The sequence below is a fragment of the Hyperolius riggenbachi genome, chromosome 2, assembly GCF_040937935.1.
Source record: "Hyperolius riggenbachi isolate aHypRig1 chromosome 2, aHypRig1.pri, whole genome shotgun sequence".
Classification (NCBI taxonomy): domain Eukaryota; kingdom Metazoa; phylum Chordata; class Amphibia; order Anura; family Hyperoliidae; genus Hyperolius; species Hyperolius riggenbachi.
Window position 1 is genome coordinate 16980509 of NC_090647.1, and position 20170 is coordinate 17000678.

The 20170-nt window shown below is 48.3% G+C and overlaps 1 protein-coding gene across 9 annotated transcripts in view; it reads left to right on the plus strand.

The window, feature by feature from the left end:
- The window catches only part of STIM1 (stromal interaction molecule 1), a 228325-nt gene that overhangs the window by 113007 nt on the left and 95148 nt on the right, over positions 1 to 20170 (plus strand). For all 9 annotated transcript variants that reach the window (XM_068266507.1, XM_068266508.1, XM_068266509.1 and 6 more), the window contains exons 2-3: positions 5791 to 5921; positions 18631 to 18745. In XM_068266507.1, coding sequence (XP_068122608.1) covers positions 5791 to 5921; positions 18631 to 18745 — 246 coding nt within the window. The remainder of the gene's footprint in view (positions 1 to 5790; positions 5922 to 18630; positions 18746 to 20170) is intronic.

Here is a 20170-nt window from a genome sequence, read left to right on the forward strand (position 1 = left end):
CCACTAACTCTACCCCTCCATGTCCTACCACTGACTCCACCCCCTCCATGTCCTACCACTGACTCCACCCCCTCCATGGCCTACCACTGACTCCACCCCCTCCATGTCCTACCACTGACTCCACCCCCTCCATGTCCTACCACTGACTCCACCCCTTTCATGTCCTACCACTGTATCTACCCTCTTCCTGTGCTACCACTGACTCTACACCACCCAGTATCCTACCACTAACTCTACCCCTCCATGTCCTACCACTGACTCCACCCCCTCCATGTCCTACCACTGACTCCACCCCCTCCATGGCCTACCACTAACTCCACCCCCTCCATGTCCTACCACTGACTCCACCCCCTCCATGTCCTACCACTGACTCCACCCCCTCCATGTCCTACCACTGACTCCACCCCCTCCATGTCCTACCACTGACTCCACCCCTCCATGTCCTACCACTGACTCCACCCCTTTCATGTCCTACCACTGTATCTACCCTCTTCCTGTGCTACCACTGACTCTACATCACCCAGTATCCTACCACTAACTCTACCCCTCCATGTCCTACCACTGACTCCACCCCCTCCATGTCCTACCACAGACTCCACCCCCTCCATGTCCACCTACCACTGACTCTACTTCCCGGTAGCATGAAGCTGCACATGCACAGCTTTGTCCTCCGTGCGGTGCTAGTGCACAGTATAGCAATGTTTGTGCATGGATGGCAGCACGACCACGAAGGAGAAAGAGGTGGGGTAAGTATCTAACTTGTTTACATTAAATTGCATTGTAAAGGGGCGGGAGTAATTTATGATCCGGGTCGGAGTTTCTCTCCACAAATAGCTGGATGTGGGTTACTTTAATGCGTCCGTCAGACATCTTGAGTTGCCCAGTCTAGTTCCCGTGCTTCTAGTGAGAGAGAAGACCAGACAGAGATCCTGGGAAATACTGGACAGTGAATTTCCGATGATAACATTTATCGGCTGTAAATGTTTTCCGAAGAGAGTTCATAGCATTCTCCTGTAAAATAATTCTGCCGGATGTCCTCAGGATGCGTATTATGTTGGTGCTTTATAAATAAAATAAATACCCCCATGCAGGGTGCGCTCTCTGAGTCTGCCCCCTCCCCATCCCTGTGTGCTGTGCCTCTGCCTGCCCCATGCAGGGTGCGCTCTCTGAGTCTGCCCCCTCCCCATCCCTGTGTGCTGTGCCTCTGTCTGCCCCATGCAGGGTGCGCTCTCGGAGACTGCCCCCCTCGCCATCCCTGTGTGCTGTGCCTCTGTCTGCCCCATGCAGGGTGTGCTCTCTGAGTCTGCCCCCTCCCCATCCCTGTGTGCTGTGCCTCTGTCTGCCCCATGCAGGATGCGCTCTCGGAGACTGCCCCCCTCGCCATCCCTGTGTGCTGTGCCTCTGTCTGCCCCATGCAGGGTGCGCTCTCTGAGTCTGCCCCCCTCGCCATCCCTGTGTGCGGTGCCTCTGCCTGCCCCATGCAGGGTGCGCTCTCTGAGTCTGCCCCACTCGCCATCCCTGTGTGCTGTGCCTCTGTCTGCCCCATGCAGGGTGCGCTCTCTGAGTCTGCCCCCCTCGCCATCCCTGTGTGCTGTGCCTCTGCCTGCCCCATGCAGGGTGCGCTCTCTGAGTCTGCCCCCCTCGCCATCCCTGTGTGCTGTGCCTCTGTCTGCCCCATGCAGGGTGCGCTCTCTGAGTCTGCCCCCCTCGCCATCCCTGTGTACTGTGTCTCTGTCTGCCCCATGCAGGGTGCGCTCTCTGAGTCTGCCCCCCTCGCCATCCCTGTGTGCTGTGCCTCTGTCTGCCCCATGCAGGATGCGCTCTCTGAGTCTGCACCCTTCCCATCCCTGAGTGCTGTGTCTCTGTCTGCCCCATGCAGGGTGCGCTCTCGGAGTCTGCCCCCCTCGCCATCCCTGTGTGCTGTGCCTCTGTCTGCCCCATGCAGGGTGCGCTCTCTGAGTCTGCCCCCCTCGCCATCCCTGTGTGCTGTGCCTCTGTCTGCCCCATGCAGGGTGCGCTCTCTGAGTCTGCCCCCCTCGCCATCCCTGTGTGCTGTGCCTCTGTCTGCCCCATGCAGGATGCGCTCTCTGAGTCTGCCCCCCTCGCCATCCCTGTGTCTGTGCCTCTGTCTGCCCCATGCAGGGTGCGCTCGCATCACACCTATCACCCCCACCCATGCTGGCACCTAGTGTACCTAGGCCCACACTTGTTTCTCCCTTTTATCTGGAAGGGGGCAAAGCCAGGAAGTTATCAGCACCCCCTCATATCTCACTATCAGGTGGGCACATGTAGAATGGGGTGCTGGGCATATGCTGTAATTTGCAAGTGGTGGGTCTATAGGTCACTATCAGGCGGGCAGCGTGCACATGTAGTACGGGGTGCATTATTTGCTGTAATTTGCATGTGGTGGGTCTATAGGTCACTATCAGGCGGGCAGCGCGCACATGTAGTACATCCGCTAGCACTTCCTCCTGCACTTCCTGTTGCTCTGTAGGATGTGGTAATGGCCGTTTTGTGCGGTTGCTCAATATCTGTCAGTTTCAGCTCCCTGTTTTATCTCTCTCCAGTTTCCTCCATTGCTTCATATGAAGACTTTATCATCCTGCGGTCTCCTCCGGCCTGCACAATAAATGTTCTGACAGATGACTGTTGGCTTATTTCAGCAAGGCACACATCCCTGCCACCCCCTCCCACCAGGCAGAGTAGAGCAGGGAGCGTTATATTTACCTGCCTCCAGCGCCGCGGATCTCCAAGCATCACAGCATCAGCTCTCTGCTCACTATGCTCCTGATCACATGACTGGCATGGGTCATGTGACTGGCATCGGTCATGTGATAGGGAGCAGAGAGAGTGTGCTGTGATGTACGGAGGAGGTCCCCCAGCACAGGAGCATGTAGCCAGTGTAATATTACCTGCTTCCAGTGCTGCGGGTCTCCGAGCATCACAGCAGCAGCACTCTCTGATCGCTAAGCTCCTGATCACATGACTGGCATGGGTCATGTGACTGACATCGGTCATGTGATAGGGAGCAGAGAGAGTGTACTGGCATGCGTGGAGGAGTCCCCCAGCACAGGAGCAGGTAGCCAGTGTAATATTACCTGCTTCCAGTGCTGCGGGTCTGGAAGAAGGTAAATATAATTCTCCTTGTGCATGCCGATGGGAGGAGGAGGGACCCTCTGTAATTGCAGGGGTCACGAGCTATTGTTACACCCTGTACGTGTGTCCTATGCAGCACTGCAGTCCCCGGGGAGGCTATAGTAGGCATATTACAGTGGATACATGAAATGTTTTCTGCTGTTAGTGGGTTTCGGCTTCGTGTCATGTCACAGACAAGTTTGCTGTTAGGTGTGTACATTTGCAGTTAGAAGACATCTTGTGTCCTATCCGTTCATAGTGAGGGTTGCTGAAACGTGCATGTATTTTTAACTAGTGATTGGATAGGATGCGCTTTCAGTGATGTCAGTGGTCTCTAGTGATTGGGTAGGCTGCATTCTCAGTGATGTCACTGGTCTCTAGTGAATGGATAGGCTACATTCTCAGTGATGTCACTGGTCTCTAGTGAATGGATAGGCTGCATTCTCAGTGATGTCACTGGTCTCTAGTGAATGGATAGGCTGTATTCTCAGTGATGTCCCTGGTCTCTAGTGAATGGATAGGCTGCATTCTCAGTGATGTCACTGGTCTCTAGTGAATGGATAGGCTGCACTTTCAGTGATGTCACTGGTCTCTAGTGAATGGATAGGGTGCATTCTCAGTGATGTCACTGGTCTCTAGTGAATGGATAGGCTGCATTCTCAGTGATGTCACTGGTCTCTAGTGAATGGATAGGCTGCATTCTCAGTGATGTCACTGGTCTGTAGTGAATGGATAGGCTGCATTCTCAGTGATGTCACTGGTCTCTAGTGAATGGATAGGCTGCATTCTCAGTGATGTCACTGGTCTGTAGTGAATGGATAGGCTGCATTCTCAGTGATGTCACTGCTCTCTAGTGAATGGATAGGCCGCATTCTCAGTGATGTCACTGGTCTGTAGTGAATGGATAGGCTGCATTCTCAGTGATGTCACTGGTCTCTAGTGAATGGATAGGCCGCATTCTCAGTGATGTCACTGGTCTGTAGTGAATGGATAGGCTGCATTCTCAGTGATGTCACTGGTCTCTAGTGAATGGATAGGCTGCATTCTCAGTGATGTCACTGGTCTCTAGTGAATGGATAGGCTGCATTCTCAGTGATGTCACTGGTCTCTAGTAAATGGATAGGCTGCATTCTCAGTGATGTCACTGGTCTCTAGTGAATGGATAGGCTGCATTCTCAGTGATGTCACTGGTCTCTAGTGAATGGATAGGCTGCATTCTCAGTGATGTCACTGGTCTGTAGTGAATGGATAGGCTGCATTCTCAGTGATGACACTGGTCTCTAGTGAATGGATAGGCCGCATTCTCAGTGATGTCACTGGTCTGTAGTGAATGGATAGGCTGCATTCTCAGTGATGTCACTGGTCTCTAGTGAATGGATAGGCTGCATTCTCAGTGATGTCACTGGTCTCTAGTAAATGGATAGGCTGCATTCTCAGTGATGTCACTGGTCTCTAGTGAATGGATAGGCTGCATTCTCAGTGATGTCACTGGTCTCTAGTGAATGGATAGGCTGCATTCTCAGTGATGTCACTGGTCTGTAGTGAATGGATAGGCTGCATTCTCAGTGATGTCACTGGTCTCTAGTAAATGGATAGGCTGCATTCTCAGTGATGTCACTGGTCTCTAGTGAATGGGTAGGCTGCATTCTCAGTGATGTCACTGGTCTCTAGTGAATGGATAGGCTGCATTCTCAGTGATGTCACTGGTCTCTAGTAAATGGATAGGCTGCATTCTCAGTGATGTCACTGGTCTCTAGTGAATGGATCGGCTGCATTCTCAGTGATGTCACTGGTCTGTAGTGAATGGATAGGCTGCATTCTCAGTGATGTCACTGCTCTCTAGTGAATGGATAGGCTGCATTCTCAGTGATGTCACTGGTCTCTAGTGAATGGATAGGCTGCATTCTCAGTGATGTCATTGGTCTCTAGTGAATGGATAGGCTGCATTCTCAGTGATGTCACTGGTCTGTAGTGAATGGATAGGGTGCATTCTCAGTGATGTCACTGGTCTCTAGTGAATGGATAGGCTGCATTCTTAGTGATGTCACTGGTCTGTAGTGAATGGATAGGCTGCATTCTCAGTGACGTCACTGGTCTCTAGTGAATGGATAGGGTGCATTCTAAGTGATTTCACTGGTCTCTATTGAATGGATAGGGTGCATTCTCAGTGATGTCACTGGTCTCCAGTGAATGGATAGGGTGCATTCTCAGTGATGTCACTGGTCTCTAGTGAATGGATAGGCTGCATTCTCAGTGATGTCACTGGTCTCTAGTGAATGGATAAGGGTGCATTCTCAGTGACGTCACTGGTCTCTAGTGAATGGATAGGCTACATCCTCAGTGACGTCACCGGTCTCTAGTGAATGGATAGGCTGCATTCTCAGTGATGTCACTGGTCTCTAGTGAATGGATAGGCTACATCCTCAGTGATGTCACCGGTCTCTAGTGAATGGATAGGCTACATCCTCAGTGATGTCACCGGTCTCTAGTGAATGGATAGGCTACATCCTCAGTGATGTCACCGGTCTCTAGTGAATGGATAGGCTGCATTCTCAGTGATGTCACTCCTCTCTAGTGGCTGTATAGGGATTTGCTGTGTAATGACCGGTCCCCCGTCAGTCCTTCTCATTGTCGCCTCTTCTCTCCTCTCTTCAGAGTTCTGCCGGATCGATAAAATCTTGTGCAATATCGAGGAGGAGTTGCTGAGCTTTGAGGCGGTGATGAGCATTCACAAGCAGATGGACGATGACGCCAACGGAAATGTAGACGTTGAGGAGAGTGACGAGGTGAGCTGACACACCACGCAGGTATCCTGCCTCACACACCCTCCAATACGATTGTACAATCTTACCAGCAAATGCCCTCACACTAAATAGATGTTGGTAGGATTATACAATCATAATCCATATGGCTAATATTTTACGTATTTCTATTCTGATTTTATAGGTTACATGTATTAAAATGAGGCCCTGCCAATAATATGATGTACTTATATTACAGATCTCACCTCATTTTATAATGAAGGCATGCTCTGCCCTGTGTGTACTGTTGCTCTGTGCATGTATTAATAGTAAACTAGCTGCAGTGTGTGCTGATCTCTGCTACCTCCAGTATGTACAGTATAAGCTGTTGCTCTGTGCTTGTACGAATAGTAAACTAGCTGCAGTGTGTGCTGATCTCTGCTACCTCCAGTATGTACAGTATAAGCTGTTTCTCTGTGCCTGTACTGATAGTAAACTAGCTGCAGTGTGTGCTGATCTCTGCTACCTCCAGTATATACAGTAGAAGCTGTTTCTCTGTGCCTGTACTGATAGTAAACTAGCTGCAGCATGTACTGATCTCTGCTGCCTTCAGTATGTACAATATAAGCTGTTATTCTGTGTCTCTACTGATAGTAAACTGGCTACAGAGTGTGCTGATCTCTGCTACCTCCAGTATGTACAGTATATGCTGTTACTCTGTGCCTGTACTAATAGTAAACTAGCTGCAGTGTATGCTGATCTCTGCTGCCTCCAGTATGTACAGTAGAAGCTGTTACTGTGTGCCTGTAGCCTGTACTGATAGTAAACTAGCTGCAGTGTGTGCTGATCTCTGCTGCCTCCAGTATGTACAGTATAAGCTGTTACTCTGTGACTGTACTGATAGTAAACTAGCTGCAGTGTGTGCTGATCTCTGCTACCTCCAGTATATACAGTATAGGCTGTTAGTCTGTGCCTGTACTGATAGTAAACTAGCTGCAGTGTGCTGATCTCTGCTACCTCTAGTATATACAGTAGAAGCTGTTTCTCTGTGTCTGTACTGATAGTAAACTAGCTGCAGTGTGTGCTCATCTCTGCTACATCCAGTATATACAGTAGAAGCTGTTTCTCTGTGCCTGTACTGACAGTAAACTAGCTGCAGTGTGTGCTCATCTCTGCTACCTCCAGTATATACAGTAGAAGCTGTTACTCTGTGCCTGTACTGATAGTAAACTAGCTGCAGTGTGTTCTGATCTCTGCTACCTCCAGTGTATACAGTAGAAGCTTTTTCTCTGTGCCTGTAGTGATAGTAAACTAGCTGCTGTGTGTGCTGATCTCTGCTGCCTCCAGTATGTACAGTATAAGCGGTTACTCTGTGCCTGTATTGATAGTAAACTAGCTGCAGTGTGCTGATCTCTGCTACCTCCAGTATGTGCAGTATAAGCTGTTACTCTGTGCCCGTACTGATAGTAAACTAGCTGCAGTGTGTGCTGTTCTCTGCTACCTCCAGTATGTACAGTATAAGCTGTTATTCTGTGCCTGTACTGATAGTAAACTAGCTGCAGTATGTGCTGTTCTCTACTACCTCCAGTATGTACAGTATAAGCTGTTACTCTGTGCCTGTACTGATAGTAAACTAGCCTGCAGTGTGTGCAATCTCTGTTACCTCCAGTATGTACAGTATAAGAGGTTACTCTGTGCCTGTACTCAGCGTTGTCAGGTCTTCAGCTGCCCCCTTCTGTGATTACACCTGATGCCGTGTGCCCCCAGGATTGTGAGGTCCTCCGCTGCCCCCTTGTGTCTCCACTCTTGAGAAGCAGGAAGGGGCTGTCGGCTTATGTCTTCTCAGGCTAAATATACAGAGCGACAGCTGAGAGGAGCATGAGGAGGGGTATGTGTGACACTGAGGTGACATAGCACAACTCGCAGCAATACTACAGCCTGGCACCAAACAGGAAATACAACTCATACACGGCATGCGGCTTGCCTGAGGCTCCGAGCGAGTCTGCTGGTAAATACGGCCGTTACAGAGAAACATGGAAACGCCTGGTACTGAGGACTGCACTGCCGATTCTGTGTAATAACAGGAAAACCGCAGAGTCAGTGTGGCCAGATCTGTCATCGCAAGTCTGGCCTTCCATTGCTTCAAAGGAGCACTCCAGCAAAAAATGTAACAGCTTAAACCTGACCGAAATGACAGGTTTTGGAATAGTCCATCTCCTCATGGGGGATTCTCAGGGTTGTCTTTGTTTTTAAAAGAATTTCCTGAAAGGTAATTGCTCTGACCAACTGCCAGAATAGTGTACAAGCGAGTAGGGAAACTGGCTGGTATGTTACTGTTTTGGCAGTTAAACTGCCGTTGTGGAAATACTTTTGAAAAACAAAGAAAACCCTGAGAATCTATTATAAGGAGATGGACTAGTCCAAAACCTGTCAGTTCTGTCAGATTTTAACTGCTAACTTTTTTTCACTGGAGTGGTCCTTTAAGGCCAGGGGCAGTGTGAGGTGTGGTGAGGTTTCCTCAGCGATCTTGATGGAATGTGATTGGCCTCTGCATTTATACAAAGCGATCGCTCAGATAATGGTGCATGCAGTGATTTTGTGATTTCCCCCCCCCCCCCCCCCCCACACCTCTTAGGTTTCTATTGTTGCAGTGCTCTGCTGATCTTTGGTGTTTGGTAAGCACTGCTAAACAGCTTGTAGTGGGCTCTACTCCTACAATGCTTAAAGTTGTGTGTTCTGTTCTTGTCAACACTTTGTGTGAGTTTAAAGAGAACCTGTAGTGACATATAGTAGAATGTACGCATTGAACCAGTAATGCGTAAAAACGTATGTGTTAACCACTTCACCACTGAGGGGGTTTACCCCCTGACCACCAGAGCAATTTTCACCTTTCAGCGCTCCTTCCATTCATTCGTCTATAACTTTATCATTACTTATCACAATTAAACGATCTATATCTTGTTTTTTCCACCACTAATTAGGCTTTCTTTAGGGGGGACATTATGCCAAGAATTATTTTATTCTAAATGTGTTTTAATGGGAAAATAGGAAAAATCTGGGAAAAAAATAATTATTTTTCAGTTTTCGGCCATTATAGTTTTTAATTAATGCATGCTACTGTAATTAAAACCCATGAAATGTATTTGCCCCTTTGTCCCGGTTATAAAACTGTTATACAATTGTCCCTATCACAATGTTTGGCGCCAATATTTTATTTGGAAATGGGCATTTTTTCAGTTTTGCGTCCATCCCTAATTACAAGCCCATAGTTTATAAAGTAACAGTGTTGTACCCTCCTGACATAAATATTTAAAAAGTTCAGTCCCTAAGGTAACTATTTATGTATTTTTTTTTTTTACTGTACATTTTTTTATTTTTTTTTAATTACAAAAAAAAAAAAAAAATTGGGAGTGTGGGAGGTAATGAGTTAATTTTTTGTGTAAAAGTAATTTATTTGTATGTGAAAAATGTGTAGGGTGTAGTTTTACTATTTGGCCACAAGATGGCCACAGTAACTTTTTGTTTTAATGCGACCTCCAAGCGTCCTTCCGGAAGCTTGGAGGAAGTACTTGGAGGCTGGGTAAGATCACAATGATCGCGCTGCCCATCGGAGAGCAGCGGATCATTGCGGGGCTTAGATCAACGAACGGGAATGGATTTTCCCGTTCATTGATCTCCGGGCGGGCGGCGGCGTGTTTACGAGCGGGAGCGCGGACAGCGGCGGGAGTGCGCAAAGTACGGATTTCTCCGTCCCTGGGGGTTAAAGGATGGAAAAAGGGACGGAGAAATTCGTACGGGCGGGGGGAAAGTGGTTAATGTTCCTGCACTAGCGGGAATGCGTAAAAATGTACGCAATGCGGCCTGTCGACCTCCGAGGTCGGCAAGCTGCCAGCGGGGGACTGGAGCAGCAGTGAGTGACTACGAGGGCACAGGATGGCTGCATGGGGCTGGTAGAAGCCCCAGGTAAGTGAAACTCATTTTTTTTATTTTGCTTGGTCCTTCCCTTTAACCTGCGAGGAGAAAAAGATGTACTGATAAATGCTTATCTTAAGCCTCATACAAACGAGGCACCGTTGTAGCTGTTGCTAGCACACAGGAGACATGTGCGTAACAGCTCGGCGACAGCTCCACCTGAGCGACAGCTGTCTACACGTCTCTGCCCAACAGGCAAAGACACGGCGGAAGCTGTCGCAGGAGGTCCAGGAGCTCCGCATGCACACACAGCACGCGTGGCGGAACAGCTACAGTTGCGGAGACAGCAGTTGCTTGCGATTGAACTTTTCAACTGCTGTCTCCGGCGACAGTTTCGGGGTGCGCGCCTCATACACAGGGGGCACAACTGTCGCCCAGACATGCGCGTGCCACGTGTTTGTGGTGACAGTTGTGCCCCCTGTGTATGCTGGGAATACACGGTTCGTTTATGTGCTGATTAGATGGTTAGATAATTTCCAACATGTCCGATCGCCGTTCGATCGCTTTGCCATTCGATTTGTTATACAAGTGAATGGAAAAGGATAAGAAAAACTTGCGGAAGATAAGAGAATAGAGTGGTGAACCGAGAGGCAGAAACGACTTGTGTATTCCCAGCATAATGGGCTGGAAGGCGGCGGATAGTCCAGATCAGGCTTTCTCAGCCTGGGTTCCTTGAGGACTCTGCAGGGCTCCCTGGCATTTTCCCCCATCGCGAGGGAAGTGTAATACAGCACATTATTATAGGGGGTACTGTAAAAAAGAAGCACTAAATTGGGCGTTAGAATAATAATGAGCGCATTAAAGAGGAACTGTAATGTCAAAACGTCCCCTGGGGGGTACTCACCTCGGGTGGGGGAAGCCTCAGGATCCTAATGAGGCTTCCCACGCCGTCCTGCGTCCCTCGGGGGTCTCGCTGCAGCCCTCCGTGCAGCCGTGACGTAATATTTACCTTCCCGGCTCCTGCGCAGGCGCTCTGACGGCTGTCGGCTCCGAAGTAGGCGGAAATACCAGATCGCCGTCGGGTCCGCTCTACTGCGCAGGCGCAAATTTCCGGCACCTGCGCAGTAGAGCGGACCCGACGGAGATCGGGTATTTCCGTCTATTTCCGTGCCGAAAGCAGCCACAGCGCCCCCGCTGGAGCCAGCAAAGGTAAATATTGAACTGACAGTCGGCACAGTCGCCTGCTGTTCGGAGGGCTGCAGCGAGACCCCCGTGGGACAGAGGACGGCGTGGGAAGCCTCATTAGGATCCGGAGGCTTCCCCCACCCGAGGTGAGTACCCCCCAGGGGATCTTTTTACTAGGAGACAGTATAATGAATGGCACTGTAATAGGGGGTAGTGAAATAAACAGCCACGCCTACTTTTAAAGACCACACCTCCTGCAAGATAAATGCCGGGGTTCCTCCAGATCCAAAACTTTATTTACCGGCTTTCTCCGCGGTAAAAAGGTTGAGAAAGGCTGGTCCAGAGGCTTCCTGTACCCTCCTGGTGGTCACCGCTGCTGCCGGGGACCCACTTCCACTTTGTTAGCTAGTACGCAGTGACCATACTGCGCATGCACAAGTACAGTCAACAGGAGGAGGAGGAGGAAGCCGTGTATGTGCAGCTGCGTGCTGCTGCGCAGGGGCTGACTGTGCATGCGCAGTATGGCGTGTGCTTATTCAGACTGGTGCGTATTGGACAGCTGTTGTTGAATATGCTTAGTGGTACACAGTGCTGGGACGGTTGGCCACAGGATGATCAGAGGATCCCCCTGTACCGGGGAATGTGAGCTGGCAGCATGAGTCGCTCACTTCAGACTTTCAGATCAGATGGGCAGGAAGCATGGGGAAAACCTCTAACTGCTTTGCAGCAGGGAGACCAGTGTAATTCCTGCGTAGATAGGAGTTGTTAAACCATTTCTTTTATTCTCTGTATTGTTACTGAATTGGAGGAAGACAATATGTGATTAATCTCCCCTGTTGTGTGCGTTCTTGTGCCCTCATATCTCTGTCACAGGCTGCTGGTGGCGGGCAGTAATGGGTCTGGATGGGGAGTGATGCTTCCTTTGTAGTGCCCAGTGCTTGCTGACAGCAGAGGCGTGAGAAATGGGCAGATTGTGACAATATGTGATAATCTCCCCTGTTGTGTGTGTTCTTGTGCCCTCATATCCCTGTCACGGTCACAGGCTGCTGGTGGCGGGCAGTAATGGGTCTGGATGGGGAGTGATGCTTCCTTTGTAGTGCCCAATGCTTGCTGACAGCAGAGGCGTGAGGAATGGGCAGATTGTGACAATATGTGATACTCTCCCCTGTTGTGTGTGTTCTTGTGCCCTCATATCTCTGTCACAGGCTGCTGGTGGTGGGCAGTAATGGGTCTGGATGGGGAGTGATGCTTCCTTTGTAGTGCCCAGTGCTTGCTGACAGCAGAGGCGTGAGGAATGGGCAGATTGTGACAATATGTGATACTCTCCCCTGTTGTGTGCGTTCTTGTGCCCTCATATCTCGGTCACGGGCTGCTGGTGGCGGGCAGTAATGGGTCTGGATGGGGAGTGATGCTTCCTTTGTAGTGCCCAGTGCTTGCTGACAGCAGAGGCGTGAGGAATGGGCAGACTGCGTGATTAGCTGCATAGACTCCTGCAGGGATATCTGCCGGGTGATGACAAGCCTCCACTTCAGCCGGCTGTGTGTGGCACTGATGTGACGAGTGACATTATTAGCTGCAGCTTATCTCTCCGTAGAGTAGGCTGGAGAATTGGACGATGAACAGGACGGCTGTATGTCTGCATTGTCCATCCACGATTCTCCAGATGTCATCTGCCATAGAATGAGCTCCCAGCCGCGGCCTGCACTTCAGTCAGAGCTCGGAGGGGTGACAGTACATGTGTACTCACACTAGATCACTGCTGCCCTCATATCCCGGCCACGGCCTGCACTTCAGTCAGAGCTCGGAGGGGTGACAGTACATGTGTGCACACTAGATCACTGCTGCCCTCATATCCCAGCCGCGGCCTGCACTTCAGTCAGAGCTCGGAGGGGTGACAGTACATGTGTGCTCACACTAGATCACTGCTGCCCTCAGCGATGATTGACATTTCAGGGAACAGTCACTGTACAGATCCTCTGATTGGCTATAGATGAGTGGTGTGAACTGTTAGGTGGAGAGGGGAAAAGGGTGATGGGTGGCACATGATTGAGAGAATGCTCTGGGAGAATTCCGCATAGCTAAACAGCCTAGGCTGTGACAAGGCTGTGACATCACTGGGAGGGCGTGGCTACATACCAATATACAGCAATAGATAGATATAGGTAGTGCTTTGGAAACCAGGATAAGTACCATAAAAGTGGGTATCCTGCATAGTTTGCTGCATTCTGCTATTATGTTGCTACAGGTCCTCTTTACTGCACTCTGCTATGTCAGTACAGGGCCTCTTTACTGCATTCTGCTATATGTCACTACAGGGCCTCTTTACTGCATTCTGCTACAGGTCACTACAGGGCCTCTTTATTGCATTCTGCTATATGTCACTACAGGGCCTCTTTACTGCATTCTGCTACAGGTCACTACAGGGCCTCTTTACTGCATTCTGCTATATGTCACTACAGGGCCTCTTTACTGCACTCTGCTATATGTCACTACAGGGCCTCTTTACTGCATTCTGCTATATGTCACTACAGGGCCTCTTTACTGCATTCTGCTATATGTCACTACAGGGCCTCTTTACTGCATTCTGCTATATGTCACTACAGGGCCTCTTTACTGCATTCTGCTATATGTCAGTACCGGGCCTCTTTACTGCATTCTGCTATATGTCACTACAGGGCCTCTTTACTGCATTCTGCTATATGTCACTACAGGGCCTCTTTACTGCATTCTGCTACAGGTCACTACAGGGCCTCTTTACTGCATTCTGCTATATGTCACTACAGGGCCTCTTTACTGCACTCTGCTATATGTCACTACAGGGCCTCTTTACTGCATTCTGCTATATGTCACTACAGGGCCTCTTTACTGCATTCTGCTATATGTCACTACAGGGCCTCTTTACTGCATTCTGCTATATGTCACTACAGGGCCTCTTTACTGCATTCTGCTCTATATCACTACAGGGCCTCTTTACTGCATTCTGCTCTATATCACTACAGGGCCTCTTTACTGCATTCTGCTATATGTCACTACAGGGCCTCTTTACTGCATTCTGCTATACATCACTACAGGGCCTCTTTACTGCATTCTACTATGTCACTACAGGGCCTCTTTACTGCATTCTGCTCTATATCACTACAGGGCCTCTTTACTGCATTCTGCTATATGTCACTACAGGGCCTCTTTACTGCATTCTGCTATATGTCACTACAGGGCCTCTTTACTGCATTCTGCTATACATCACTACAGGGCCTCTTTACTGCATTCTACTATTACTACAGGGCCTCTTTACTGCATTCTGCTATATGTCACTACAGGGCCTCTTTACTGCATTCTACTATGTCACTACAGGGCCTCTTTACTGCATTCTACTATGTCACTACAGGACCTCTTTACTGCATTCTGCTCTATATCACTACAGGGCCTCTTTACTGCATTCTGCTATATGTCACTACAGGGCCTCTTTACTGCATTCTGCTATATGTCACTACAGGACCTCTTTACTGCATTCTGTTATATGTCACTACAGGGCCTCTTTACTGCATTCTACTATGTCACTACAGGGCCTCTTTACTGCATTCTGCTATATGTCACTACAGGGCCTCTTTACTGCATTCTACTATGTCACTACAGGGCCTCTTTACTGCATTCTACTATATGTCACTACAGGGCCTCTTTACTGCATTCTGCTATATGTCACTACAGGGCCTCTTTACTGCATTCTACTATGTCACTACAGGGCCTCTTTACTGCATTCTGTTATATGTCACTACAGTACCTCTTTACTGCATTCTGCTATATGTCACTACAGGGCCTCTTTGCTGCATTCTGCTATATGTCACTACAGGGCCTCTTTACTGCATTCTGCTATATGTCACTACAGGGCCTCTTTACTGCATTCTGCTATATGTCACTACAGGGCCTCTTTACTGCATTCTACTATATGTCACTACAGGGCCTCTTTACTGCATTCTGCTATATGTCACTACAGGGCCTCTTTACTGCATTCTGCTATATGTCACTACAGGGCCTCTTTACTGCATTCTGCTATATGTCACTACAGGGCCCTTTTTACTGCATTCTGCTATATGTCACTACATGGCCTCTTTACTGCATTCTGCTATATGTCACTACAGGGCCTCTTTACTGCATTCTGCTATATGTCACTACAGGGCCTCTTTACTGCATTCTGCTATATGTCACTACAGGGCCTCTTTACTGCATTCTGCTATATGTCACTACAGGGCCTCTTTACTGCATTCTGCTATATGTCACTACAGGTCCTCTTTACTGCATTCTGCTATGTCACTACAGGGCCACTTTACTGCATTCTACTGTATGTCACTACAGGGCCTCTTTACTGCATTCTACTATATGTCACTACAGGGCCTCTTTACTGCATTCTGCTATATGTCACTACAGGGCCTCTTTACTGCATTCTGCTATATGTCACTACAGGGCCTCTTTACTGCATTCTGCTATATGTCACTACAGGGCCTCTTTACTGCATTCTGCTATATGTCACTACATGGCCTCTTTACTGCATTCTACTATATGTCACCACAGGGCCTCTTTACTGCATTCTGCTATATGTCACTACAGGGCCTCTTTACTGCATTCTGCTATATGTCACTACAGGGCCTCTACTGCATTCTGCTATATGTCACTACAGGGCCTCTTTACTGCATTCTACTATATGTCACTACAGGGCATCTTTACTGCATTCTGCTATATGTCACTACAGGGCCTCTTTACTGCATTCTACTATATGTCACTACAGGGCCTCTTTACTGCATTCTACTATATGTCACTACAGGGCCTCTTTACTGCATTCTGCTATATGTCACTACAGGGGCTCTTTACTGCATTCTGCTATATGTCACTACAGGGCCTCTTTACTGCATTCTGTTATATGTCACTACAGTACCTCTTTACTGCATTCTGCTATATGTCACTACAGGGCCTCTTTACTGCATTCTACTATATGTCACTACAGGGCCTCTTTACTGCATTCTGCTATATGTCACTACAGGGGCTCTTTACTGCATTCTGCTATATGTCACTACAGGGCCTCTTTACTGCATTCTACTATATGTCACTACAGGGCCTCTTTACTGCATTCTGCTATATGTCACTACAGGGCCTCTTTACTGCATTCTACTATATGTCACTACAGGGCCTCTTTACTGCATTCTACTATTATGTTGCTATGGGCATCCATGAAAGAAAGGTGCCTGGAAAATATGGTGCAGGGATTGCTGCTAGTAGAAAATCATTACAATTAGCGATATTCTACTGCTGGATTCCGATAGTAAAATATCAGTATTCTTTACCAATATTTTACTATGACTAACCCGCTCGTGGCACCTAACCCGGTGGTGCCTAAGCATAACCTCCCCACCACCACCACAGAACACCCGCTATGCAAAGCTGCAATTTGCATAGCGGCAAGACTCAGCGCCTGCTACTTCATCAAGCGCTCTGCTGCGCCCAAATTTCCTCTGATTACCCCAAATTGCAGCTTTTATAATGGGCCCTTTTTTCTGTTTTGCACTACGGTTTAGCTTTACTCTTTGAGTTCTAAGCTAAGGTAATCTTTGATGAGTGGTGGTCATAATAATGCTAATGATTACATGGCATACTAGATTCATGCAGATTTATGCAATATAAATGTATTTGCTTTAATCCCAAGCTGCATATATTAGCATACATTTTGCACTGGCTTGGGATGATTGGTGTCTCCCTCGACCACCCCTTACCAGGATGTGCTCCGGTCCTACTATTGGTCAGTGGAGTTGCCCGGGACAGTGATAGGCCAATGGTAAATGTGGGAGGATGTCGAGCCAAACTTAAGGCGGCCATACACTAACTGATTTTCTTTATCAATATCCAGACGACTTGATCATTTATAGATGGTGGGGAGAGCAGAGACTGGGGCTGTGTTCTGGGACAGGTGGGATTAAGCATCTTTTACACAGCCCAGCCCAGCACAGGGGAGGGGGTGGGGACAGGACACCCGGAAGGCAGTGCACACAGATTTTCCAAGATTTCACACTAAAATTGATTATAAATCTGTCTGCCGTGTGGGGAGGGATTTGAGCAGATAGATCCCTCTCTTATCAGCTAATTTTCTGTCTGTTTGGTTGTATTGACCAGTGTATGGTCGCCTTTAGAGCCGTCTGCAAACACATGATTTGCGTATCGGACCGCCCTGACTTGTCTCTGGACCATAAATGCGATGTGTGAACAGTAATATCAGAGGCGATGCCCGCGGTGGTGGTTTATAGGTATTTATGCTGTGTTTTTGTCTCCAGCCTGGTCATAGGTTACATCACGTCAGAAAGCCTTGCTTGCAGCAGCGAGCCTGATATAGGATGTATTCTCACATCTCTCACAATGTTTGCAGTAGTGACAGGTGCACTTTACACTGATTTAAACAAATCCCTCTTGTCCAAGTTCAGCTTCCATCTGTCCTGTTCCATGGTGGAAGTGCAGTCATCTTTCCAGTGATTTATGCAGCAGGAATACTACAGTGGCTTGCAAAAGTATTCGGCCCCCTTGAAGTTTTCCACATTTTGTCACATTACTGCCACATGAATCCATTTTATTGGAATTCCCTGTTAAAGACCAATACAAAGTGGTGTACACGTGAGAAGTGGAACGAAAATCATACATGATCCCAAACATTTTTTACAAATCAATAACTGCAAAGTGGGGTGTGCATAATTATTCAGCCCCCTGAGTCAATACTTTGTAGAACCACCTTTTGCTGCAATTACAGCTGCCAATCTTTTAGGGTATGTCTCTACCAGCTTTGCGCATCTAGAGACTGAAATCCTTCCCCATTCTTCTTTGCAAAACAGCTCCAGCTCAGATTAGATGGACAGCGTTTGTGAACAGCAGTTTTCAGATCTTGCCACAGATTCTCGATTGGATTTAGATCTGGACTTTGACTGGGCCATTCTAACACATGGATATGTTTTGTTTTAAACCATTCCATTGTTGCCCCGGCTTTATGCTTAGGGTCGTTATCCTGCTGGAAGGTGAACCTCTGCCCCAGTCTCAAGTCTTTTGCAGACTCCAAGAGGTTTCCTTCCAAGTTTGCCCTGTATTTGGCTCCATCCATGTTCCCATCAACTCTGACCAGCTTCCCTGTCCCTGCTGAAGAGATGCACCCCCCGAGCATGATGCTGCCACCACCATATTGGACAGTGGGGCTGCCTGGCATTGAGCGCTGCCGTGTAGCTGCTGTAATACCATGTGACTGTATTCTGCTACATGCCTGGAGGACAGTGCGGTAATCACAGTGACGGGGTTGCACGGCTATTATTATCATTTATTGGATTTATATATCACCAACATATTACGGAGCGCTGTACAGTTATTAGAAGGAATGACCTAAATATTATTAGTATGGTAGGGGAGGAGTGGGCTGTTATGCACAGCTAGCCATCTATAACGAGATCTGGTCAGTGTGTTGCTAATTATCCTTAATTTTATGCAAATGGAATGCAGATTGTTTTCAGCTTGGAACTGATCCAATCAAAATTGGCAGGAAGTGCATTTAATTGGCCCAGTTTCAAGCTACATTTGCATGAAATTTACATACCGTTTGCAGGAAGCACAGCTCACTGTGTTTTATGTTTCCCCCTTCCAGTTTTTGAGGGAAGATCTGAACTATCACGACCCGACAGTGAAGCACAGCACGTTCCACGGCGAGGACAAGCTGATCAGCGTGGAGGATCTGTGGAACTCATGGAAGGCCTCTGAAGGTGAGATCCATAACCGGCAGGATGTGGGAGGGGAGATGGACAAGAGGAAATTGATAATCAGCAGGAAGTGAGGCGGAATGTGGGCGGGGATATAGACGAGAGGAAGCAGAAAGGGAGACGGGTGTGGGAGGGGATATAGACGAGAGGAAGGGAGATGGGTGTGGGAGGGGATATAGACGAGAGGAAGTGAGATGGGTGTGGGAGGGGATATAGACGAGAGGAAGCAGGAAGTGAGACTGGTGTGGGAGGGGATATAGACGAGCAGAAGCAGGAAGTGAGATGGGTGTGGGAGGGGATATAGATGAGAGTAAGCAGGAAGTGAGACAGGTGTGGAAGGGGTTATAGACAAGAGGAAGGAGGAAGTGAGGCGGAGTGTGGCAGGGGATATAGACGAGAGGAAGCAGGAAGTGAGGCAGAAGGTGGGAGGGGATATTGACGAGAGGAAGCAGGAAGTGAGGCGGAATGTGGGAGGGGATATAGACGAGAAAGCAGGAAGTGAGATGGGTGTGGGAGGGGATATAGACTAGAGGAAGCAGGAAGTGAGGCAGAATGTGGAAGGGGATATAGCTGAGAGGAAGCAGGAAGTGAGGCGGAATGTGGGAGGGGATCTAGACGAGAGGAAGCAGGAAGTGAGACTGGTGTGGGAGGGGATATAGACGAGCGGAAGCAGGAAGTGAGATGGGTGTGGGAGGGGATATAGACGAGAGGAAGCAGGAAGTGAGACAGGTGTGGGAGGGGTTATAAGCAAGAGGAAGCAGGAAGTGAGGTGGAATGTGGGAGGGGATATAGACGAGGAAGCAGGAAGTGAGGCAGAATGTGGGAGGGGATATAGACGAGAGGAAGCAGGAAGTGAGATGGGTGTGGGGCCACCTCTGCCACTTTTTCAGGAAACTTGTGTTGTTGACGTCCTGAAGGTGCCCATAAAAGCGGACCTGAAGTCAGAACTTCCTCTCTGCTCTAAAAGATAAGCAACAGCATAATAACCTTTACAGAAAAACATGTCTTTGTTACAGCTTACGGAACTCCTACAATAAATTTGCAGTGTGTCTACTTCCTGCTTTCATGGACGCAGACATATTGTTAACATCCTGTGCTTACAAATTAGCTGCTCTGCCGTGGCAGAAGAGATTCCTGAGCTGACACAGCTGAGAGATCTAATTACAACTTGTGATTGTTCACAAATGAGGGGGAATTAGACAGGCTAAACTCTCTAAATACATACAGGGTGCATTTCTCTGTTTCCTTCTGTCCTGTGCAAGCGTTCAGATCTGCTTTAATGGTACAATTTTTATGAAATTCTCATTTTGATTAGATAAATCTTCTCAAATCGTAAATAAGGAGTCGGCAGTTGCTCACAATAGATGATAAACCATCATATAGTTGATCTTCAATAGCTGGTTTATGAATCCACCCGGCAGACTTGAA